The following is a 25,605-nucleotide window of genomic DNA, read 5'->3' on the forward strand; positions in this document are numbered from 1 at the left end:
AGAATGATAGTACTTTGTTCATTTTATAGCAGTTATCACATAGTGTCTTATTTTATAGTTATATCTTACTGTTGTTCCACTCCTTTCCCTGCTTCTCCTTTCTCCCTGCTCCTCCATGCCTACTGTTTCTTTAATAGGGAACATTCAAATTTCAAAATCTTCCCTCATAAGCTTCAAGTGTCTAGCAACTTTTGTTATACCCAGTAAGAACTCAATAAATATTTTTTGGATGAATGTTCATTTGAGGATACATGAGTAATATCATGGAATTGTGGTATAGTTGTCCTTATAGACTCTGCTCTTAATAGAAAGCAAAGTTGGGTTTTGAGTATCAGTGATCAATAAAGGCTACTGAAAGTTCAAATAATTTAGAGGACAGATAATTAAAGTGACCTTAGAACGGTATCTAGCAAAATTACATATGCATTTACCTTTTGACCCACCAATCCCACTTCTAGGAATCTACCCCAAAGCTCTACTGGCAAAAGTATGAAAGGATATAAGCACAGATTATTCATTGTGGCATTATTTGGAATAGCAGAAAACTGGGAGATTGGTTGAATGACCTATGGTATATCCATATAATGGAATGCTGTGCAGCTATAAAACGGAATGAACAAGATCTATTGAAGAAGTGATCTCCAGGATATATTATTAAGTGAAAAAAGTAGGGTACAGAACACTGGTTTTAGTATATACCTTTGTGTGAGGTATTTTATGTGTATTCATGTGTTTACATTCTTACATATATTCATACTTGCTTATTTTTTTAATAAATGAAACAACAGAAGTATAAACCGAAAACTGATTAAAAAGAGTTGCCTCTAGGACAAAGTAAAGAGTACAATACTTTGAGCAAAGACTCTTATGAATGTCTTTTTAATATAGTTGATTTTAGAACCCTAATTATACTTAACTAAAAAAAAAATCTAAATGGTGAAAATAATTTTTTAACAATTGAAAACAACAAATGAACCTAACAAGTGTATCAAGAAAATAATTGCTTAAGTGACTTTAAAAAACAGTATTTCAACTGTACTTCCCTAGTAGGATATATTCTGATAATGGAAGAACTACAAAAAAAATCTTAAATTGAACTCAGTTAGTGGTATCAGTAGTACTAATATTCTTATTTTGAAATTATTTTAGGCGGTTTTTAAACCAAATAAGGATTGTGTTAATGTCATTGGGAACCAGATTTTCAGTATAAGAAGGAAGACACACAAGAATAAATTCAGAAAAGTTAAGTAAAAACCAAATAATCTCCCAGTCACAATCCCTGCAAGTTATTTTTTGGGTGTCAGCAGACTGACTGTAAGTTTATATGGAGAGGCAGAAGACTCAGAATAGCCAACTCAGTATTGAAGGAGAAGAACAAAGTCAGAGGACTGATACTACTTGACTTTAAGATTTACTGTAAAGCTACAGGAATCAAGACAGTGTGGTACTGGTGAAAGAACAGACCAATGAATCAATGGAACAAAACAGAGAGCCCCCAAATAGACCCACATAAATATAGTCAATTGATCTTTGATGAAGGAGCAAAGACAAATGGAGGAAAGATAATCTTTTCAACAAATGGTGCTGGAACAACTGGATATCCACATGCAAGACACAGACACAGATCTTACACCTTTCCCAAAAATTAACTAAAAGTGGATTATAGACCTAAATGTAAAAATACAAAACTATAAAACTCCTGGAAGATAACATAGAAGAAAACCTAGGTTACCTTGGGTATGCAATGACTTTTTAGGTACAACACCAAAGGTACAATCCATGAAAGAAATAATTGGTAAGTTGGACTTCATTACAATTCAAAACTTCTGTTCTGCAAAAGATTATTATCAGGAGAGTGAGAAGATAAGCCACAAACTGGTTGAATGGATTTCCAAAAGATGCATCTGATAAAGAACTGTTATCCAAAATATACAAAGAACTCCTCTAAGATTCAACAGTAAGAAAACAATCTCGTTAAAAATGGACAAAAGACCTGAACAGACACCTTGCCAAAGAAGATATCCAGATGGCAAATAAGCATATGAAAAGATGTTTACAATTAGGTGTCATTAGAGAATTACAAATTAAAACAACAACGAGATACCAGTATACATCTATCAGAATGGGCAAAATCCAGAACACTGACAGCACTAAGTACTGGCAAGGATGTGGAGCAACAGGAGCTCTCATTCATTGCTGGTAGGAATGAAGCCCATGCCACTTTGAAATACAGTTCAGCAGTTTCTTAACCAAACTAAACATGCTGCTACCATGCAGTCCAGCAGTCACACTCCTTGGTACCTACCCAAATGAACTGAAAAGCCATGTCCACACTAAACCTGCACACAGATGTTTATAGCAGCTTTATTCATAACTGTTAAAACTTGGTAGCAACCCATATGTCCTTGTGACTGGATAAATAAACTGTGGTACATCCAAGCAATGGAGTATTCTTCAGTGCTAAAAAGAAATGAGCTGTGAAGCAATGAAAAGACATGGAGGAAACTTAAATACATATAACTAAGTGAAAAAAGCAAATTTGAAAATGCAACATACTGTATGATTCTATGACATTCTGGAAAATGCAAAACTATGAGATAGTAAAATGACCAGTGGTGATTGGCAAGGGTTAGGGGAGAGAGAGGTGAATAGGCAGAGCACAGAGGGTTTTTAGGGTTTAATGAAACTACTCTGTGGGATACTATACTAATGGATACATCTTATACATTTGTCAAAACCCATAGAATGGGGCTTCCCTGGTGGCGCAGGGGTTGAGAGTCCGCCTGCCGATGCAGGGGACGCGGGTTCGTGCCCTGGTCCGGGAAGATCCCACATGCCGCGGAGAGGCTGGGCCCGTGAGCCATGGCTGCTGAGCCTGCGCGTCCGGAGCCTGTGCTCCGCAACGGGAGAGGCCACAACAGTGAGAGGCCCGCGTACTGCAAAAAAAAAAAAAAAAAAAAAAAAAAAAAAACCTGTAGAATGTACAACAGCAAGAATTATCTCCAATGTAAACTATGGACTTTGGGTGATAATGATGTGTCAATATAGGTTGTAACAAATGTGCCAGTCCTGGTGAATGGTACTGATAGTGGGAGAGATCGTAGGTGTTTGGGAACAGTGGGTATATGGGAAATCTGTGCTTTTCTCTCAGTTTTGCTGTGAACCTAAAGCTGCTTTAAAAAATAAAGTTTATTAATGTAAAAAGATCTTGTTACCTGGGTGTGTGAATTTGTCAAAATTCATTAAATGGTGCATTTAATATTTGTGCATTTTATTGTATGTAAAATTTACCTCATACTGAAAAAAACAGTCATATACAAATATTGAACTCTTACATTTAAATTGGAAATATCAGTATGAGTTCATGATATATTTTCCTTTAAAAAAAAAAAAGTGTATTTTCTAAAGAGACCTTAATTGAAAAAGGAAAAGAACTGGCAATATTCAAGGTAAGAGACTCAGGGTAATTTTAACTGTGGCCTTTCAGATGAATTAATGGATAAACAAAATATTTTTAAAACAAGAGAGTACTACTCAAATGTGCTGTACCCATCCCTCGCAGCAGACTGAAGATAGGCATTTTTATCCCCATTTTAATATAATAAAACTAAAGTTCAGAGAACTTCAATGGCTTACACAAAATTTTAACTTAAGTGGGAGAGGTGGCAGTTGCTGGAAAGGTTTAGGATGGTCCTACTAAAGGTTAAGGATAGATTATGGAGGAAATAACCCCACAAGATTCTTTTTATGTGTCTCTTTGCTTGAGCAAGAAGGCAGAACAGCAACCTACTTTCCTTTCTAGAGGTTGAATTTCTACCTGCTAGACAGGACAGCTAGGAACCCAGAGCAGGTAGATGACCACTAATTTATTTACCTGGTCATGTTATAATGAGGTAAACATTTATTAAACATCATGTTTAGCAAGGCTGTGATTCTGCCCTATTTGTTTCTCTAGCTAACATACTGTTAAAGTTTATGTAACAGTTTTAATATTCAGGATCAACAATTTAGACTGAGAACAAGGGAAAGAACCTCAGTTGAGTTGACATTGCTTATTTTCCTGGAACCATGAAATTGAGGTTTAATTGATAAATTGAATAGCAAATTCATAGATTTATCTTTCAGAATTTCTTTTTCAGGTCTCCCCCTTGCACAAATTCAAGAAGAGAGTGAAGAGGCTCGTTCTGCATCTTCTTTCTTGGCAGAAGTTTCTCAGTATACAAGTGGGTGAGTAACAGTCCATTAGTCCAGTCTATTTCAGTATTGTTTTTATAATTCCACATCTTTGTTCAGTTGTTTGGCAGTATAACTTTTTTTTTTTGTTTGTTATGGTACGCGGGCCTCTCACTGCTGTGGTCTCTCCCTTTGCGGAGCACAGGCTCCGGACGCGCAGGCTCAGTGGCCATGGCTCACGGGCCTAGCCGCTCCGCGGCATGTGGGATCTTCCCGGACCAGGGCACGAACCCGTGTCCCTTGCATTGGCAGGCGGACTCTCAACCACTGCACCACCAGGGAAGCCCGGCAGTATAACTTTTGAACCATTTTAATTCCAGTTTTAAAAAATCAGTTAAAAGGCTTTTGGAATAACAACAAGTAAAACCTACCCATTCATTTGTTTCTGAGTCTAAAACAAGTTTTGACACATCTTTACTCTTGTAAACTGTTATGGGAACATAGGCAAAAGATGATAGAATTTTAACAATATGCAGCAGTTAGAATTTAAATAAATGTAAAAAGGTGAAAATAGGTTGCCCTTTTAAAGCAATTCATACAGTTAATACACTTAACTACCTAGAGGTTTTTTAAGGCTGCTGTGAGTAATATGTGAAATATATTGGCAATGCAGAGGTTAAAACCAAAAGTACAACAGAGTGCTCTGCTGCGCTTCATCTGCTGCCAAGTTCTGCTCTTTGTTTTCATCTTCTTCGCCAGTCAACCTTTTTCTTTTAGTTTAAGTACTGAATATGTGTGCGTGTGTATTTATTTTTATGTTAATAGACTATTTTTAGAGCTGTTTTAGGTTTACAGAAAGCTTGAATAGAAAGTACAAAGAGTTCCCATTTCCTCCCTCCCCCCACCAATTTCTCCATTATTAATGTCTTGCATTTGTGTGGTACATTTGTTAAATTGTTGAACCAGTATTGATACATTGTTATTAACTACAGTCCATAGTTTACATTAAGGTTCACTCTTTATGTTGTAAAATTATAGTATTATATAGATTAGTTTCACTGCCCTGCAAATCACCAATTTTAATACAGAAATCAGGAAAGTATTAACTTTTTTTTTTTTTTTTTTTAGCTAACTTGGCTTATTTGGTTAGTTATTGCTAAATATATTTGCTCCACATTTCATTACAAGGGTTAGGAGAAAGAAAAAAGTAGTTCTTTGCCTTAAACATCTACCTGGTAAAAAATGCAAGATTTGTGGTTTTCTTTAGCTAGTTAAATATTTTGTTTTAAATATTTAAAAATTAAATGGATAAAAAATTATTTAATGCTTAGCTATGTTTTTGAAAGGGGATGTGTTTACAGTCTAGATTTTAGTCTGATCTGTATTCTGTTCTCTTCTGGAATTATTGCCTCTTAGCTGCATTGGGTGTGGTATTCCTGGCTGGTATTTATGGGTCTCGTTGAAGAATGGCATCATCCCTTATCTTCGCTGTGCTGCATTGTTTTTCCACTATTTACTTGGAGTAACTCCACCTGAAGAACTATTTACCAGTAAGTAGGAAAATGAAATCACAGAGTAGTAAATAAAAGACTTTTTTTGTTACCTTCAACCTCAGGAATACAAGGTGAGAGCAGGCAAAACCACTTCATTCCTCACCTCTTTCATCAGTGTTCATTCCAAACATGTGTGTGCCCCTGCCCTGGTGTAGGTAAAAGGTGAGGCCAGAAACCAGATTAGCCTCACAGTCTGCAAAACCTATTCATGGCTCCTATCTATGTACAGTTTTTGTACTTGAGCTTACAAAATGCCTGCGCGCAGAGTATAATGGTTAAGGTATACAAAAAATTAGAAAGATTGATTGCTTTTAAGGGAAAAGAACTGTTTGGCTAAGTAGGAGGAAATTTTTATTATATACTCTGTTTCTTGAATTTTGAACATATGACTGTATCTATTATGAAAGAGTTAAAATGCTGCTGGGAAAGGGCTGTTGTGATAAACCAAGGCTATGTGTATTTGAGTAACAGAATCATTTCCGTTCTCCTTTACTTGCCTTAAATCTACATCAAGGTAGAGAAGGTTTCCTTGTGGCTTTGTATGGGTAAAAATCAGAAGGTTTGTATGATTTTGGAAGAGTCATCAAATTTGCTCAGAGATTCTTTCTTTTGTCCTTTTCTCAGGTCAGCCTTAAGAAGGTTCTATATCTTGAACTCAGTTCAGTAGGGTTTGTTAGATGTAGGTTTGTTCTGATTCTGTATAAATATGATGCTACTTTCCAAGTGGTTGTCAGTACAGATCTGTTGTTTTCATTTTTTTAAAAATCATATATTATCTAGTCTGTGCTGTAGTATGGCAATGGATAAGATAAAGTCCTTTCTTTTATTGAGAGGAGATGAAATATAAACAAACAGATAAATATATATAGTATAATGTGAAATGGTAATAAGTGCTGCAAAGAAAAATAAGCAGGTCATGGGAGTAGAGAATGCTGGGGTAGAGTCATGAAAGCCTTGTTTGTGAGGAGATATTGAGCAAAGGGACATTGAAAAAGGAGATAGGGTTGAACTGGGCGGGTGATTGAAGGAAGAGTATTCCTAAGCAGAAGGAACAATAACTGCAAAGGCTTTGCTTGACATAGTCAAGGAATACTAGAGATGAGTGGCCGAAGCCTATTGAACGGGGGGAGGGTGGTAGGAGATGAGGTCCAGATCAGGTAGGGCCTTTATGCCACAATAAGGACTTTTGTATTTTGTATTTTTGTGGTGGTTTGCTGTTGGAGAAGTCTGATCAGGAGAATGACTCAATCAGATTTAAACGGATCACTGTAAAATTAATTAATTAATTAAAAAAAAAAAGGATCACTGTGTCTTGTCACCCACAGTTTCATAGAGTACAAAGTATACTCTGTGTAGACAGAGTATAGAAATGAGCATAAACAATGTAGAAACTCTACTGTTGACCAGGTAAGAATAATGTACTTATTAAATGTATTTTTATTTCCTTGCAGATCCTGCAGAAGGAGAGTACAGTGCACTCTGTAGCTATTTATCTTTACCCACAAATTTGTTCCTGCTTTTCCAGAAATATTGGGATACTGTAAGGCCCCTCCTGCAGAGGTACTGTGGGGTTAAAATATCATTATTGGGTTATTATACAGTTTGAAAATGTTAAATTAAAAATATTTGCTAAGCTCTTAGATTGATTAGCATCGTTTGAAGGGGTGACAAAAATATACGAGATTCCTAATTCACACACATAAGGAGTTGGGGATAAGACCAGCAGCAATGGGCAGCTGGAATTTCTGCTTGTTCTACCATGACTACCATTCATGGTTCTTATTTTCCCTACAGCTGCTATCTCATCCCAGTTTTAAATGGGGTGGGGGGTGGGTGGAGTGAGGGTAGGTCCTGTTGTAAGCAGCAGTACAGTCACAGTTAAACATTGGAGGAACCCAAAGTGGGGCTACAATAGTAGCATATCTCATATGGTAGCACATATCTCAGCAGGGTGACTGAGGAGGAAATAAAGGTCATTTGGTAGATCAGAGATGTATCTAGTTAAATTTTCTGTGGAAAAGTGTGTCTTTTTTTAATTAAAAATTTCTTCCTACCCCATTACTTACTGGCCCTTCTGATCACTCTCTACCCTCCAAACCTCCAATCTCCTTACCCTATCTTTGCTGCCACCATTTTCCATCTTTTTTTTTTTTTTTGAGATATAATTGACATATACCATCATTTTAATAATTAGTTCTCATCGTGTTACTCTTACTTTATTTCCCCCATTAAAGATTCTGGCATCCAATTCCAATACTTGTTGCAGGGGGGCGGGTTGTTTTTCCCACGCATCCAGCAAGTAATTCTGCAACATCATCTGGGTGTCCTGCTATTCAGCTCAATCCTGATGCTGTCTTCCTGGAGATGCTGTCAGATTCCATGGGTTAAGGGCTCAGTCCATAAAACTGACGACCCCACCTCCACATACTTCAGAAAGAGCCAGTCACAGTCCAGGTTGTCACCTGTGCTCACCAAAAGACTATAGTTTGATTAGTCTGTAGAGCAGCTCACAGAACTCAGAGAAACGTTTTACTTACTAGATCATCAGTTTTTTATCAAAGGATATAACTCAGGGCCAGCCAGATGGAAGAGACACATAGGGCAAGGTATGAGGAAAAGGGAGCAGAACTTCCACACTCTATCTCTGAGCACACCACTCTCCCTGAATCGACACGTGTTCACCAACCTGGAAGCTCTCCAAATCCTGTCCTTTAGAGGTTTTATGGAAGCTTTATTACATAAGCGTGATTGAGTAAACCATTGGCCGTTGGCGACTGATTCATCCTCCACCCCTCTTCCCTCCCCAGAGGCTGGTGGGTAAGGAGTGGCTGAAAGTTCCAACCCTCTAGTCACTGGTTAGTTCTCCTGGCTACCAGCCCTCATCCTTTTGTTCAAAAGCCACTTTGTTAACATAACAAAAGACACCTTTTTCACTCACATCACTTTGGAAATTCCAAGGGTTTTGGAAGCTCAGTGCTGAAGTTGTGCTGAGTCAGTCTGTGCCAGGAACTGGGTCAGAGACCAAATATATTTATTATTGTTAAAAAAATTAAGTTTGAAGATCTAATTGGCTTTATTAAATGATTTATGAATGGGCAGCATCCCATCTAGCAAGTAGAAAGGAGCCTTTTATAGTCAGCAAGGAGGTGGGACAACGAAGTCATAAATGAGAAAAGGATTATTTCAGGCAAGGAAACCTTCCTTTGCGGGACAAAAGGATCTGTTAGGCAGATTACCTCACTGCTACTGACCAGGAAATTCCAGACCGATGGGTAAAGATTTCACTTCTGGGGAAGGTTGAAACTGCAATTAGGTTTAGGTGTTAAGTCTTGGTTTGATGGACGTGGGCTTAGCACAAGTAACTTCCATTTGGGGCTTGTCTCTTTTTTAATGTTATCAGTCACAGTATCACACCCTTGATTTCCTTTAGTCTTTTCAATTTTCTACCCTTTTTCTTTCTCCTTTTTCTTTGATCAGTGTCTTTTTCCCTGCATGCCCATGTCAGGATTTGTGTGAATGTCCGCCCATCTCCTGACACCTTTCTCTGTGCTCTCACCTCTTCTTTTGGGTTCTTTTCTGTGTTTTCTCATTTCTCATGAGGTATTCTGATTTTCAGTGTGATAAAAATGAATCCAAAAAAAAAATCAGTATCATGCTTTGTGTTGAATGCAATCACAGTAGGTTATACTAATTTTACTTTTATATTGTTGGAGTCGATACATTTTTAACTTGCCATTTTAGTTTAGTGTTAAAAATTCAAACTTTGAAACAAAGTCTGTACCATTCCTGGCTCTGCTTGCCTCAGAGCCTTTCCTCATTGTCTTCTCTGAAAGGCAGGGGACTGACCTCTGTAGGCCATATTTCCCAGTCTCCCTCATCTGTTGGCTTCAGCCTGTGGGAGGCACTGGCAAGATATTGGAGGTCAGGAGGAAGAGAGAAACCTGTGTTTAGACCACCTCTCTCTGCCTTGTGGGGCATCCCTGACAATGGCTACTGTCAGTTCTACTGATGTTCTACTGGATGTCAGAACATCTAGTTCCCACCAGACAAGTCTACTGTAGTTCTAGCATCCACCAGTGACCCTGAGCTCCAACAAAACCACTCAAAAAATATTATTTTGTTCCTCCAGCCTGGGAAGGATAGTAGCTTCCTGTTATTGGCTAATCTTTGGGTTGCCTTGCCTTATTTGACTCCTGGTTGGCTTCTCAGCCCTTCTGTCACCTTTATTTCCAATTCCTAGTATTAAATTCCCTCTTGTTAAAATACTCAGAGTGGTTTCTGTTTTTCTAGTAATAGATAACCTTTTAAAAAAGAAATTAATAAAAGGGGGGGGTAAATAGAAAAAAGAAGGGGAGAAAAGAAAGGGAGAAGAAAGGGGGACAAGATATAAGGTAAAAGAAGTCTAGCAGAGGGCACATGGAAAGAAGGGACAGAGAGGTTTGGAGAGGATGGCTCCATGAATATTCCACTGAAGTTGTGATGACCCATTTGCCTTTTCTCTCTGCTCCCCATATAGATGGTGTACAGACCCTGCCTTACTAAACTGTCTGAAGCAAAAAAGCGCCATAGTCAGGTTGGTTTTACTTCTCAGTCCTTCCCCATCTACAAGTTGTGTTTCCAAAAGTAGTTGGTTGATGAGGATGCTTTCTAGTCTGTTGTCTTCATTCTCACTCAGCACATTGTTTCTTACATTTCTGTTAGGTCTTTGCCGGAAATTCGATTCTTCGTACAGTTGATTTTTTTCTTGGAGTGGCTGTCCTTTCTCTCTTAAATTGTTTGACACCACCAGCACCTTAAGCTAGTGCATACCTGTTAAAAGGCTTCTTGCAGCTGCTAGTGTATTAAAATGAGAGGGTAGTGACAGTATTCATATAAACCACTTTTTTTCCTTTTGAGAATAAAGATATAAATAGAACTATTCCCTCCTCCCCATCTCTTCCTTTCTATAAGCTTAGAGACTACCCAGCAAAACTTTTCTTCAGCCCCTCTATCTCCCTTAAGTTATGGTTTAATCAAAATCCATCTCTTCCTCAAGGACAGTTTTTATTTATTTATTTATTTATTTATATTTTTTGGCTGTCTTGGGTCTTTCTTGCTGTGCGCGGGCTTTCTCTAGTTGTGGTGAGCAGGGGCTACTCTTCGTTGTGGTGTGCAGGCTTCTCATTGCGGTGGCTTCTCTTGTTGCGGAGCACAGGCTCTAGGTGCGTGGGCTTCAGTAGTTGCGTCAGTGGGCCCTAGAGCACGTGGGCTTCAGTAGTTGTGGCACGTGGGCTGAGTAGTTGTGGCTCACGGGCTCTAGACCACAGGCTCAGTTGTTGTGGTGCACGGGCTTAGTTGCTCCGTGGCACGCAGAATCTTCCCGGACCAGGGATTGAACCCATGTCCCCTGCATTGGCAGGCAGATTCTTAACCACTGTGCCACCAGGGAAGTCCCCCTTAAGGACCATTTTAAATGTTACCTTCTCCCTGAAGCCTATCCTAACACATCCTCTCATATGTGTCTGTTCATGTGTGTGTATGTGTGTCCCAGCCAACACTGTAAATCACTGAACAGTAAACTCAACAGTGGCCAGAACCGCATGCTTATCTTCTTTGCGTCCCCTCCAGGGCCTGGTTTGTATTATGTACAGTCTCTGATTTTTATTCAAATTGCATTGCGTCAATAAACAAGCAGAGGAATTGACCCCAGCCTTAAATACTAACACCAGCACAATTTTTTTTTTATGGCTAAAGCAAACATTGTGAGACAGTGTGCATTTGCTACCTTCTTTTCTCATCTGTTTTCACCCCTTGAGTTCCTTTCAGCTTCTCCTTAAATGTGCATATGCTGCTGCCTAAGACTTAACCCAACTTTAGTGATTTAGAGATTATAGATCCACCTCCTGTGCTCAGATGCAGTAGTATTCACATCACCAAGAAAAGAAGAGTTTAAAATATGAGTACATATTTTAGCACTATTAATCTCACAGAAGTCGCTGTGTGCCTTTTAGACATCTACTGTTTCCCTAGCATGGTACTAAACTAAAATACTCTGAGAGAGTTAAAAGATACAATACATACACCTTTTGGTCATGGGTAGTTTATAGTCTAATTATGTACATAAATGAGATACAGTATAATAATATATGGAATATACTGTTAATGCTATAGAAATGTAAAGAGTAAATATTCTTAATGATGTAAGTTTAGTCTTAGAGGAGATAATTTTTAGCTGAACACAGAAGAGATTATAGTAGAATTTGAATTGACTGGGGTTTGAGAAGAGAATTTCATGTTATTCAGATGACCTTCCCCAGGACATGCATGCAAGGCTTTTGTCATATTACTATGGTGAGAATGATAACATTTGCAAGCATGTAACAAGTACTAAGTATATTATGTTTCACTTCAATATCTTATTGAGTTCTCAACAGCCCTTTGAGGTTCCTTGATACTATTCATTTCTTAAATCAACATGAGTATTTAATGTTTCTCTCCTCACCCCACCCCCACCCCGGAAATGTGTTACTAAATTGAGGGTGTGCCCTATGATTGAGAAAGTATATATGTTTATTCTCAGTTTACTGACCAGGAAATACAGGATTAGGTTCAGTGACTTGTCAGGTGTTAGAGAATTTAGGATATGTAACCGGGCCTGTTTGATTTCAAAGTCTGTGTTCTTAACTACTACTTTATATTACCTTCCTAGACAGTATAGAAATATAGCTAGAACAATTTAGTCTTAGGAGATAGTAGGAGTTGGGTTTGGAGAGGAAACCAGCTGATGAAAGATCTGGAATTCTAGGCTGAAAAGTTTAGACTTAATCTAGTCAACAGTAGGAATTACTATGGATTGCAAATATGAATCCTTAAACTGTTTTTTTGGCCACGTCACACGGCTTGTGGGATCTTAGTTCCCTGACCAGACCAGGGATCAAACCCATGCCCCCTGCAGTGGAAGCACAGAGTCCTAACCACTGGACCACCAGGGAATTCCCCTCCTTTCATTATTTTTAAAACATTCTTCCTTCTGTTATTTGGTCTGTTTTTGATCTGGGCTTATTTACTCATAAAATAAAATTGCCATTTAAATTATATTTCTAGGTACCCTAGAAAAAGAAATAGTTTGATAGAGCTTCCTGATGACTATAGCTGCCTCCTAAATCAAGCTTCTCATTTCAGGTAAGAAGAAATATATATTTAAAACTTTTTTGAGCTTACAAACTCACCACCACTAGCAAACTTTTTTTAAAAGTGACCACTGAGCATCCTCTGTAACAGTGATTTTCAATCTTTTTTTTTTAATCGAGGTGAAAATCACATAACATACAATTTTGTATAATTCATTGGCATTTAGTGTATTGCCAATGTTGTGCCACCACTGTTTCTCTCTAATTTCAAAACTTTTTGATCACCCCAGGGAAACACCTTGCATCCACTAAATAATCATTCTCCATCCCGCTCTTTCCCGATTCTGTAGTAACTGATAATCTGCTTTCTGTCTCCATGGATTTGCCTATTCTAGATATATTATATAAAAGGAATCATACAATCTATGACCTTTTGTGTCTGGCTTTCTTCACTTAGTATGTCTTTGAGGTTCATTCAAGTTGTAGGATGTATCAGTACTTCATTCCTTTCTTGGCTAAATATTTCATTGTATGTATATACCAAAGTTCATTAATCTATTCATCCATTGGTGGGCATTTAGGTTGTTTCCCTCTTTTGACTATTATGAATAATGCTCCTACAAACATTCATGTACAAGTTTCTGGTAGGACATATATTTTAATTTTTCTTGGGTATATATACCTAGGAGTAGAATGCTGGGTCATTACGGTAATCCTATGTTTAACATTTTGAGGAACCATTAAACTGTCTTCCACAATGGCTGCACCATTTTACATTCCCACCAGAATGTATGAGGGCTCCTATCTCTCCATATTCTCACCAGCACCTTTTATTTTCTCGTTTGTTTGTTTGTTTTTTAATTAAAGTGATCCCAGTGGGTGAAAAATGGTAGCTCACTGCGGTTTGATATACATTTCCTTAATGATCAAGGATGTTGAACATCTTTTTGTGTGCTTGTTACAGATTTGTATATGTTCTTTGGAGAAATATGTGTTCAAGTTTTTTGCCCATTTTGTTTATTTATTTTTCATTTATTTTTTTATTTTTTAATTGGGGTATAGTTGTTTTACAATGTTGTATTAGTTTCTACTGTACAGCGAAGTGGAGTTCCCTGTGCTATACAGCAGGTTCTCATTAGTTATCTATTTTATACATATTAGTGTATATATGGTAATCCCAAGCCCATTTTATAATTGGACTATCTTTTTTGTTGTTGAGTTGTAAGAGTTCTTTTTATTTTCTGGATATTAAACCCTTATTAGATTTTAATTTGCAAATATTTCCTCCTATAAGTTGTGTTTTCATATTCTTCATAGTGTCCTTTGATGTATGAGTCCATCTTATGTTTCTTTCTTTTGTTGCTTGTGCTTTTGGTATCAAAACTAAGAATTTGTTGCCAAATCTGAGATCATGAAGATTTATTCCCATGTTTTTTCCAAATAATTTTATAGTTTTAGCTCATATTTAGGCTGTGAATCTGTTTTGAATTAATTTTTGGAATGAGGTAAGAGGTACAACTTCATTCTTTTTTCCATGTGGTTTCCAGTTGTCCCAGCACCATTTTTGGACACTGTTTTTTCCCCCTCATTAAATAGTTTTGGCACCTGCTTTGAAAATCAGTTGGTCACAGATGTTTGGGTTTATTTCTGGACTCTCAATTCTGTTCCATTGGTCTATAAGTCTATCCTTATGCTAGTACCACATTTTTTAATTACTGTACCTTTGTAGTAAGCTTTGAAATTGTAACATGAGAGCTTTCCAACTTTTTCTTTTTCAATATTGTTGTGACTATTTCGGGTCCTTTGCGATTAAATTGGAATTTGAGAATTGGCTTTTTCATTTCTGCAAAAGAGGCAATTGGGATTTTAATAGAGATTGCATTAATCTATAGATTGCTTTGGAGAGTGTTGCCTTCTTAACAATATTAAGTCTTCCAGTCCATGAACATGGATGCCTTCTATACTTAGGCCTGCTTGAATTTCATTCAGTGATGTTTTGTAGTTTTCAGCGTACAAGACTTTTCCCTCCTTGATTATATTTATTCGTAGGTATTTTATTCTTTTGAAAGCTATTGTAAATGAAATTGTTTTCTTTATTTCCTTTTTGGATTGTTCATTGCTGGTGTATGTATGTATGTATGTATGTATTTATTTTTGGCTGCATTGTGTGTTGCTGCACGCGGACTTTCTCTGGTTGTGGTGAGCAGGGGCTACTCTTTGTTGCGGTGCGCGGGCTTCTCATTGCAGTGGCTTCTCTTGTTGCAGAGCACGGGCTCTAGGCACATGGGCTTCAGTAGTTGTGGCTCGCGGGCTCTAGAGCGCAGGCTCAGTAGTTGTAGTGCACGGGCTTAGTTGCTCCGCGGCATGTGGGATCTTCCTGGACCAGGGCTCGAACCCCATGTCCCCTGCATTGGGAGGCGGATTCTTAACCACTGCACCACCAGGGAAGCCCTGCTGGTGTATTTAAACACAACCGATTTTTGTCTGTTGATCTTGTACCCTGCAACTTTCCTGATTTCCACTAGGTTTTTTTTGTTGTTGTTGTTAATGGTTTCTTTCAAAGAGCATATTTAGGAGAGTTAATTTAAAGTCTTTGTTTATTATGTCTCATGGCTGGGCTTCCTTAGGGATGATTTCTGTCAGTCTCTTTTTGGTTTCCTGTGAATGGGCCATACTTTTCTGTTTCTTTGTAAGCTTTGTTGAGAATGGGACATTTTGAGTATTGTAACATAATAACTCTGGAAATCAGATTCTTACCACATCCCAGGAATTACCATTGTTGCTTGATAAGGCTGTAGTTATCTGTTTGTTTTAGTGACTTTTCCAAACTATTTTTGCAAAGACTCTATTCGTTGTGTGTTCACTGAAGTCTCTGTTCCATTATCTCTGTGGTCAGCCAGTAACTGACAGATTTCCTTAAATGCCTGGACACAATAAGAAAAAAAAAAAAGAGAGAAGAAAAGATATAAAGACTATCTACCTCTTTAAATCCCCTCTACTACCATCACCGCCAAGGAAGCTGCTTCAGCCCACGGGAGCTGAAACAATGGTTAGTTTCTGTGCCAGCCCCTCAGTGAACTGCCAGGCAAAACTAAACATACAACCCTAATTTTTGAACACAAGGTCCCTCTTGCCCACCTTGGCACCAGCATGCTGCACCAGGATTGTGGGCAGCCACCCCCATAGCTACCTGCTGTGGGGCTGGGGGATAAGGGATGGTAACCACTACACAGAATGCCAAAATTCACTGAAATTTACTAGCCTCATTTTTGTCAAGCACTCCTCTGGACACTGCAAGTGTTTGTCCTGACTCTGAGTTCCCAGAATAATTGCTTCAGACAGTTCTTGCCAGATCAGTAGTTGTTCTGGTACAGGAACCTCACTGTTCTCAACTTCCCAAGCAAGTAGCAGTCTTAGAAATATCTTTTATACATGTGTCTTTAAACACTGTTTTACATGCATTACAGTGTGGTGACCACATTCATTCACTGAAATGACACTGAAGAACACTTTTTTTTCCCAAACACAATCTTATATGGAAGCTCATTGTAACAGTAAAACAGATAACATTGTGACTCAAAGTGCAAGCCTGGGTACTGGAAAGAGGAATAGCCTTTTAGCCCCTTAGCCTTTTCTGGCACCATGTTCCTCCTACCTCAATCAGATTAAACACTACTCTAAAGGAGTGTTTCCTAAACTTCCTTTTATCTTCATCTTCCCTTTCACTGATCACTTTCAAATCAAAAAAATACTGGCTGATAAAGACGAGTGAGAAGCAATAAAAACAAGTTACATTGTGCTCATTGCTAATACCATGTATGAATTACCTTTATAAGAGAACAACATGAGCTTAAACTCATGATGCTCTGTGATAAAATTATGTTCAATAAGGTTAACAGTAATTTTTGTTTTGCCTTCTGTAATATGATGCAATTTATTTGAATAGCATAAATTAATGAGCAGCACACCACCAGTGAAATGTCACTGAATGGAGAAATCATATTTGTATCTGCTTCAGCCATTGGTTTGTGAATATTTCATATTTGAATCACAATGCATCATCTTGAAAATAATAAGCCAAAATTATTATTGATGTAGTTCTGTATCCTTGACAATCCAGTAGCATCACACATCACCCATAGCAAACCAAACTGATAATGATGACGTGGAACTAGCAGTAACTAGTAATTAAAAGGCAAGAATCTCAGTAGCTTGAAAATCAAAGCCTATTCAAGACTCCGTTGATAATGTACTGGTGACAAGGCATTGTCTTCCCAAATTACAGAAATTCCAAAGCTCAGTTAGGCGTTTTGTTATGTTCCTGAGCTTTGTGCAACAGCTAAACTTCTTACTAAACTTAATTAGAGCTCTCAGTAAACACAACTAACTCTCAAATTTAAGGATACTAATTAATAATTCCAGTTAACTGCCTTGATCTATAAGGTGACTTAGTCTTTATAACTATATGTTAAATAACTTGCTGTCATTTGAAGGACAGATTGCATTTCAGGGTCATCTTAAGGGCTTGAAGAGCCCTTCTTTGGCCCACTCTGAGAATCACCACCCTACAGAATGACTAAGGAAATTCTCTTATTTAGTTATAACCATTGCTTTGAGCCACAAAGCCAGGGGGTTTAACTGGCCCATCAGGGGCTTGGGCAGCCCATAGTTCAGCCTCTATTACCAGTTAGAATTGACCTCAATTTCAGCTCCCTTGCTGCTTGTCTCAGGCAGATTAAGGTCAGCCAACTAAAGAAGTGACTGAATCACTTTACCTCTCAGCCCTCCAAAAATTAGCTGGATGATTTCAGAGACTGCGTCCAGCTCCAAATTCAGTGATTTTCCTAATCTTGGGGCTGCATTGGTATCAGAGATACCCTGTGAATAGATATTGTTTTCTAGTCATTCAAGGGTATCATGCTGTTGGCTCTGAGAAGAGTGTTAATCATTAATCACAGTGATGATGCTCCTGAATGATATTAGTACTTACTGGTTTCAAGTAAAAATAATAATAAATCTTATGCTCTCTTCCAGTTTTATTGTTACTACTAGTTTCCATTAAGACTGAGTCATCTCTAGTGTAGGAGTACTGGTCAGTACTGTATTTCAGGGGCATCACTCCCATTTTCCTCTATAGGATGGGACTCAGCCATCCTGTGCTAAAAGTTAAAGAAGATGTTGGCTTTATCCAAAAAGAGCAACACCCAGGGAGTGAAAATAACCCTCTCATCTACAGGAGACAGGAATGGAATACCTATGCAGGGAGTCCCTCTGCTCGTGTGTAGAGAATAGTGATTTTCTTATCTTGCCTAAGAAAGTGGGCATCGGAGAATAAACTGTTAATACCATATTAGAGATTTGTTTTGGTGCTCTTTATTCTGACCCAATTGTGGACATCAATGGATCTCTCCTGGGGTTGCATTTATTTTTTTCTGTCCAAATTGATGCTTGCTTTATGTCCATTATACAGCAGAGATAGGAGTATAAGAAGCTCCTTTTACAAAGATAGCCATTATCACTTTAATTCAGAGAGTGATACCCCTCTTGGGGGCATTATAGCAAGGCTCTAGCATGCCACTGTGTCAAATGGCCAGATCTCATAGTACTACTTGGTTCAAACAAGTAAACTTTGTCACTTTTTCTTTCCCAAGACTTGGCTGTGTTTCACAGGTAGAAAGGTGCGTCAGCTCAAAGACTGCAGTCTCCCCTTTCAACCCTAAAGATCTCAATACTTCAAAGAAGTGGGGGAAATGTGTTTAAACCCTTACTGAAAATTGTGGTTAAAACAACAACAGTAATTGTATACCTTCAAGGTCATTGCTCCAACATTGAGACACAAGATTGACTAAACCAATCCAGAGGGGGAGCTGACTGTAAATTGGTCGTGTCAGATGAAGACTGGATTCTCTAAATGCATCTCAATCTCAAGGCATATTTAAGTGCCACACTTTGTGGGAATTCGCAGAACACTGCATATTTAAAAATAAATTTTCTTACTATGAATTAATCAGAAGACTTTTTGTTATCTTCTTAAGGAAAAGTATTAAAAAGGAATCATCTAATTAAATGTTTCCTTGTGTTTTAAGAGCTTTCTTCGCTGCAAAGCAGCCAGTGATGAAAACACTGCTAATACATCTAAAACACTGCTAACTGATTATATCATGCTTTTATTATTTCTCCACCATACTGAATGTTTTCTTCCCTTTTGAGGTGCCCACGGTCTGCAGATGACGAGCGAAAGCACCCTGTCCTCTGTCTTTTCTGCGGAGCCATACTGTGTTCTCAGAACATTTGCTGCCAAGAAATTGTGAATGGAGAAGAGGTGGGAGCTTGCATTTTTCATGCCCTTCACTGTGGAGCTGGAGTCTGCATTTTCCTAAAGTGAGTAGGAAGCTTCATAATGAACTTAGGGAATCTGAATCCAGTCTGGAGGCCATCATGGCAGGACAGTATGTTGATAGGATATGATCTGTCAGAAGTTAGAGCATAGACCTGTTATTCACATGCAATTGCATTTGAAAAGATACTTAAGTATCTTCTCAAATGTAAATAATAGTTTAAAAAATATGAAGTAAGTAGTTTGAAAAATAAGGAGTTAAAAATTGGAATCTGTTCACATTTTCATTATTTGTGGAAAACCTTAAACAAATATGGTAGACTTGAAATGAAACTGAGTTATTTGTATTGAGGTGGATGGACCTATAGTCTGTCATACAGAGTGAAGTAAGTCAGAAAGAGAAAAACAAATACCATACACTAACACATATATATGGAATCTTTAAGAAAAAAAAGGTTCTAATGAACCTGGGGCAGGACAGGAATAAAGATGCAGAGGTGGAGAATGGACTTGAGGACACAGGGAGGGGGAAGGGTAAGCTGGGATGAAGTGAGAGAGTAGCATTGACATATATACACTACCAAATGTAAAATAGATAGGTAGTAGGAAGCAGCCGCCGCATAGCACAGGGAGATCAGCTCGGTGCTTTGTGACCACCTAGAGGGTTGGGATAGGGAGGGTAGGAGGGAGATGCAAGAGGGAGGGGATATGGGGATATATGTATACGTATAGCTGCTTCACTTTGTTATACAGCAGAAACTAACACATTGTAAAGCAATTATACTCCAATAAAGATGGTAAGAAAAAATGGAAACGTGAAATATGATAGGCTTTATATTGATTACTCTGGTATTGTGTAAAAATCAGGTATAGCGAAAGAGTTTAGAGTCCTAAAACTTGTATTTTCAAAGGACATGTACATTGTTACTTTATGTTGTCCTTTGAATGTTTTAATTTGCTTCACTTCTTCTACCAACCAACCATTGTTTTCCCTGGTGTCTTAGCAAATGACTGAGAACAGACCAATAGTCTCTCATATTTATGAAAGAAGAGTGCAAGTTTCCTGAGAGAGAGAAAAAATTCAAAGTGGATGCATGTGCTCTTTCTTTCCATTCTCCCCATGTAATCTAGTTTCTGTTTACATAAACCCAAACATCTCACTCACTAGGGAATATGTAATCACTGCCAATCAGCATCTGTTGGAACAAGGAGAATAAGTGTATGCAAGCAAAGCCCAAACACCTATTTTCTTCTAGGGTACCTCCAGCGATTAAACCCACTACCTATTCCAACTGTTTATTTTATAATTTCTCTCTAGAGTACTTATCTCTTATGTACACGAACATTATTTTTTATTTTTCCATTTCTCTGCTGTAAGAGTCCCAAGTACCTTCAGGGTTACAGTGGTTCTTTATAATGTGCACTGTTGGAGGCTGGCTCTAACCAGAAAAGGCTCGACACTTCCATAGATGACCTTCTTTCTGGCCCAGGGTTATCAGACTAGGAGATGTGGTTCTATTCTTCTGTTAAGCTCCCTCCCCCGCTCCAGGTCATAGGTCAGGAAATAGAACAGAAACAACCCCAGCCACCATCTTCCAGGGTACCTATGGTTCACATAGGACAGTCTCCTTCCTCTCTTCAGTATATTTAGTCAGTATTACTGACTGATCCCATTTCCCTAAGTCCATTGATCCTTTCCCATAGCTTCAACAAAAATAGCAATGTTCATTCTCTTTTATTTAGACAAAACATGATTTAGTCTGTTTGTCTATATTGTCTTTATACTGAATTCTTAACAGATACCATGTCTTTTCTCTAGATTAACTTTGACACAGTGCCTGTCATTTGCATACATGCACTTAGTAATATTTCTGTTGGTTGTTTTGTCCCTTAGAATCAGAGAATGTAGAGTAGTCCTGGTTGAAGGTAAAGCCAGAGGCTGTGCCTATCCAGCCCCTTATTTGGATGAATATGGAGAAACAGACCCTGGCCTGAAGTAAGTTTTTAAAATTTTACTCACATTATTGTACATGGATGGTGGCAGCTCTTTAAACACAAAAGCTAATACTGAGAGATATTTTTAAATAGCTATAAATTGAAAATATTAAATATGATGCCATCCTAAATGTAACATATAATTTTCAACAAGTTTGTGCTTCTCCAAAATTTTTAGACCCCCGCCATCCTAATGTTTGAATGCTCTATTATTTTTAATCAACCTTTCTTCAGAATTACTTAGAAGGTTTAATTGACGCTGATGTATAAAAGAAAGAAATCTGTAGTATCCAGTGAGGGAGTTTGGTTTAAAATGGATATTCATTGTTTCCATTGCAATACTTGAAACTTTTTATTAGCCAGCTATGTCAGCCTTCTTTGCTTTTAAACATTAGCAAAAATGCTTAGAATCCTGTAATTTTCTGTATCCTTCACTGGTGTTAGGAACTGGAGTACCACTCATGGGTATGAGAAAAAGGAGGTAAGGCCACAATGGTCCCAAAAGTACATATAGTTAAAGATTAGATCCCCTTACCATAAGCTCTTTTTGTTTAACTAAAAGTTTGTTCTTTTGAAATTTTGGGTTGGCCAAAAAAGTTTGTTCGGGATTTTTGTAACATCTTAACGGAAAAATCCGAACTTTTTCATCATCCCAATATATTATTCAGAATGAATCGGCTTATTGGATGAGGCTTAGAACCTCTTTGTTCATACGGAGATTTGTTTTTATTGTAACAGCTTTTGACCTGTATAGAGAAAGTCTTTGGATTCAGGAAGAAAAAGGTGGGTGGTGGAAGTAGTTAATGATTGAGGATAAGAGGCCTGTGTTGTTCCAGAAAGGTACAAAGAAGCAGAATTTTTAAGTTAGTTAGGCAATATGAAAATACCTAACCAGCTGAGACATGTTAGTGCCCCAGGGATGAGAGTCTCACAGTTCTCCATCATTGGCAACAGCCAGACTTCAGTCATTTTGGATTAGCTGTTATACAGTGTTACAAACTGTGCAACCTTAGAATTGGTGTGGAGTAATTTTATTTAAGTACTTGCTAATCACCAGCAAGTTTGTTGTGTCATAAAGACAATAATAACTAAGTATTTCTGAGGAGCAACGTATAATTTGAGGGCTTAGTGTTACACCTCAGACCTAACCTCTACCGTCCAAAGATCAGAAATCAAAGCTGGATAAACTATAAGAGGCCAGAAAGCCATTAAAGACCTACTCAGGCTAACCACTCTAAAAAGAATAGAACTGCTTCAAGTTATAAACCTTTCTAGCCATTTAAATGGGATCCCATAATGCCCATGGTATACTTGACCTATTTTTCTGAATAATCAAGGAGTAAGTTTCTTCTTCATTAGCTAAGTAACTTATCGAGTTCATAGTGATCAGTGGTGAAGGGAAAATATACCTTTTAAAACCTTGTCCTGGTGATTCCTCCCAGTTCCAAGAACATCTCAAAAGTTCAGACTAATTTAAACAATAAAGATGTAGTAGTTATTTGATTCAAGCTTACATGTTTTTTTCTCCCCCTGAAGGAGGGGCAACCCCCTTCATTTATCTCGTGAGCGGTATCGGAAGCTCCATTTGGTGTGGCAGCAACACTGCATCATAGAAGAGATTGCTAGGAGCCAGGAAACTAATCAGATGTTATTCGGATTCAACTGGCAGTTACTGTGAGCTCCAACTCTGCCTGGGGAGAATCACGAATGAAGACAGTAATGAAGACTGATTCAAAATTATGGAGACCTTATTGAGGGCTGGGGAAGGGTTGGAGGGTCTTTTGCTCCATGTCCAGATTCACATACATCAATAAAATATTCCTTAATGGAATATTTCTTTCAATTAATGAACATATGCTTAAAGCAAAAAAAAAAAAGACATAGATTAATCTATTTTATGTTCCAGAACACTAAAGAAATGCTTCTTCACCCCCAAGTGTCTGATTCTGCTAATAGTTCCAGAAAACTTACTTCCCTTCGTAATCTGTCCCACTGCACTTCATCCACCTGATAAATGAAGTCACATCAAGCAGTTGTGGGCATTCTTATATGTTGGTTGACTCTTCTACAATTTGTATTTGGTGTTTCCCCCCCAAATTTAATTTATCTAATGGATCACTGACAAGATTTAATAATCTGTGTTAGTCTTCCTTGCAGCTAAAGAGAAATTCAGAAACCATGCAGTGTACTTCAATTGAGAAAGTTTTCCAAAAAGTAAAAATTTTATAATTTCTCTCTTAAGGAAATGACCCTAAAGTGCCACTTACTGTTTCAGCCAGAAATTAAACTATATTTCTATATGGACAAAGTTTCCATTTCTAAGGCAAATTTCTGCCAGTGTGGAAAAGCTTTTTTTTTTCCTACTGTAGACCTCAAGAAGAGTTAGGATAATGTATTTATTATTTATCCCTGATGAAACAAAGCCTGCAGTCCTCACCTCTGATGGTGAGGATTAGCTTTATTGCATTTTGAAATTATACTTCCCATTTTCCAAAGGCAAGTTTTTAAAATAAGTTCACTTATCTCTTGATTGTGACATGACTCTATTTGACTCAGAAACCTGATGCAGTTCTGATGTAAACTATCTATAGAATGAGGATAAGAAAATTCCCCCAATGAATGGATCATGGCAGCTGTAAATTAGAACAATCAGATTTAAGCCTGTTCTGTAACATTCTGTGTCTTTGTAAGACAGATCCTTCATTTGTTATCTGTGTGCAAACTTTTCATAAACTCTGGATATATGAATAGTATAACCAACAAAAAAAGCCATGTGGTCAGTAGTCTGTGTCCTGTTAAAACATGCTGTGGTTGAGCCATCTTGTTCATAAATAACAGAGCTCTCCGGCATCTGTGCATAGACTTCTTGGTTTTGGGCTTTAACTTTTTATATCAAGAACTTATGATATAAAACAGCAGGCAGAAGATAGATTGAAATCTTATGTTTTAGCTTCTGTTGTCTCTGGGGTAATGTTAGGAGTTCGAAAGATACATTCAAAGACCGTCTTATTTTGCCTTTGGTGACCATGGTCATGTATGTGTATAAATGTTTTCCTACCTTCTTTTTGCTCAGCAAAGGCAAGCAAATAAAAATATATTTGCAAAGTGATTGATGATGCACATTTTGGGTTAGATTTTTATGGTATTTTTATGTAAAGTAAAGAAATTCTGGATTTTACAATAAGGGATTGGCATGAACAGGCATCAGAATCACAATCATGTTTCTACCTGAATAATTATTATTCAGAAGGTATCAGAAAATAGATACAACTCCAATAAACAGTTTCTAACTATTGATGGGTGAGGATTACAAATTTTAGTATTCAGTTTGTCAAATTTGCCAGTATGATTAAATGATTATAACATTTCCTTTTACTTCTTATGTAATTTTGTTGGGTGGATTGTCTGACTGGGAAGTCTGAGCCAGCCTAGGCAACAGAAGATGCTGACTTCTGCCCTAATTGATTGGTCCCAGTTTAGCAAAGATAAATTGATTTTTTATTTCTAACCTTTTTCTATCCACTTCATAAATTCTACGGTTAAGCTCTCAAGCTGCCAGAGGGACTGTCCTGCAATGGCCAGTCAGATCTCTACTGCCAAAGAACCCATTTCCTATTGAGTTCCATTTCCTGAGATTGATTCAGATCTCTGCACTGTAGATGAACATACATCTCTCAGTGCTGCCCCCAGCCCAAGGGATTTCTAATTATATTCAAATATCCTAGTTGTTTGCCTTCATCATTGGAAACAGTTTAATTAAGCATATGAAGTTTACTTAAAAATGAGCAAAAAGTCACTTTATTTTCTTTAGTGTAGTATGTGGAGGAACTGGTTCAACAGGATGGCTCCAAAACTGTGTTTTTTGAATGTTTGGTGAGGGGCTAGCAGGAATTTTAATGATACAGTGAAGAAAAACATATATCTGTATAACTAATTTATTATCGTGGTGTATGGGCTGAGTTCACCCTTTAGTGGTCATTTGTCATTTCATAACAACTATGCATTTTGGTTCACTGTGATGATGATCTATATTTAGTGACTGCCACATATTTATACCACTGATTCAAATTCCATCCATGATGCGAATAATGCATATATTGATATCTTTTATTGCAAAATGTAAATTTAAAACTTGTATAATGTTCTGTGCTTTTTGAAATAAAATATCTTATATGTGTATATTTAAAAAGAAAAAAGGGACTTCTCATGTTTGGGGATTTGGGTTTGAAGTATAAAAAAGTATACCTAGAAAGGAGCTATAGCTAAAAGTTATCTTTGTCAGCCCAGACAAATTCTTTAAAAGACATAGGTATTTAGTGTAATGGTCTCCAAACATTTTGACCATACAGTCTATCAGTAAATAATTTTTAAGATGCATATTTTACATATATATGCATATGTTCAACTGTAAGAATTAAGATTACAGATGGGGGTGGGA

The 25,605-nt window shown here is 37.6% G+C and overlaps 1 protein-coding gene across 6 annotated transcripts in view; it reads left to right on the forward strand.

Moving 5' to 3' along the window:
• UBR1 (ubiquitin protein ligase E3 component n-recognin 1) overlaps positions 1 to 24,504 on the forward strand; it is a 169,562-nt gene extending 145,058 nt beyond the window's left edge. For 5 of the 6 annotated variants that reach the window (XM_004273939.4, XM_033435660.2, XM_049705390.1 and 2 more), the window contains 8 exons: positions 4,140 to 4,227; positions 5,590 to 5,723; positions 7,178 to 7,286; positions 10,243 to 10,299; positions 12,810 to 12,887; positions 19,046 to 19,216; positions 21,067 to 21,168; positions 22,704 to 24,504. In XM_004273939.4, coding sequence (XP_004273987.1) covers positions 4,140 to 4,227; positions 5,590 to 5,723; positions 7,178 to 7,286; positions 10,243 to 10,299; positions 12,810 to 12,887; positions 19,046 to 19,216; positions 21,067 to 21,168; positions 22,704 to 22,845 — 881 coding nt within the window. In that variant the 3' untranslated portion in view covers positions 22,846 to 24,504. The remainder of the gene's footprint in view (positions 1 to 4,139; positions 4,228 to 5,589; positions 5,724 to 7,177; positions 7,287 to 10,242; positions 10,300 to 12,809; positions 12,888 to 19,045; positions 19,217 to 21,066; positions 21,169 to 22,703) is intronic. The other variant, XM_033435659.2, reaches the window with a different exon arrangement.
• The last annotated feature ends 1,101 nt before the right edge of the window (positions 24,505 to 25,605 follow it).

This window comes from Orcinus orca, chromosome 2, assembly GCF_937001465.1.
Source record: "Orcinus orca chromosome 2, mOrcOrc1.1, whole genome shotgun sequence".
In the NCBI taxonomy this organism is placed as follows: Eukaryota; Metazoa; Chordata; class Mammalia; order Artiodactyla; family Delphinidae; genus Orcinus; species Orcinus orca.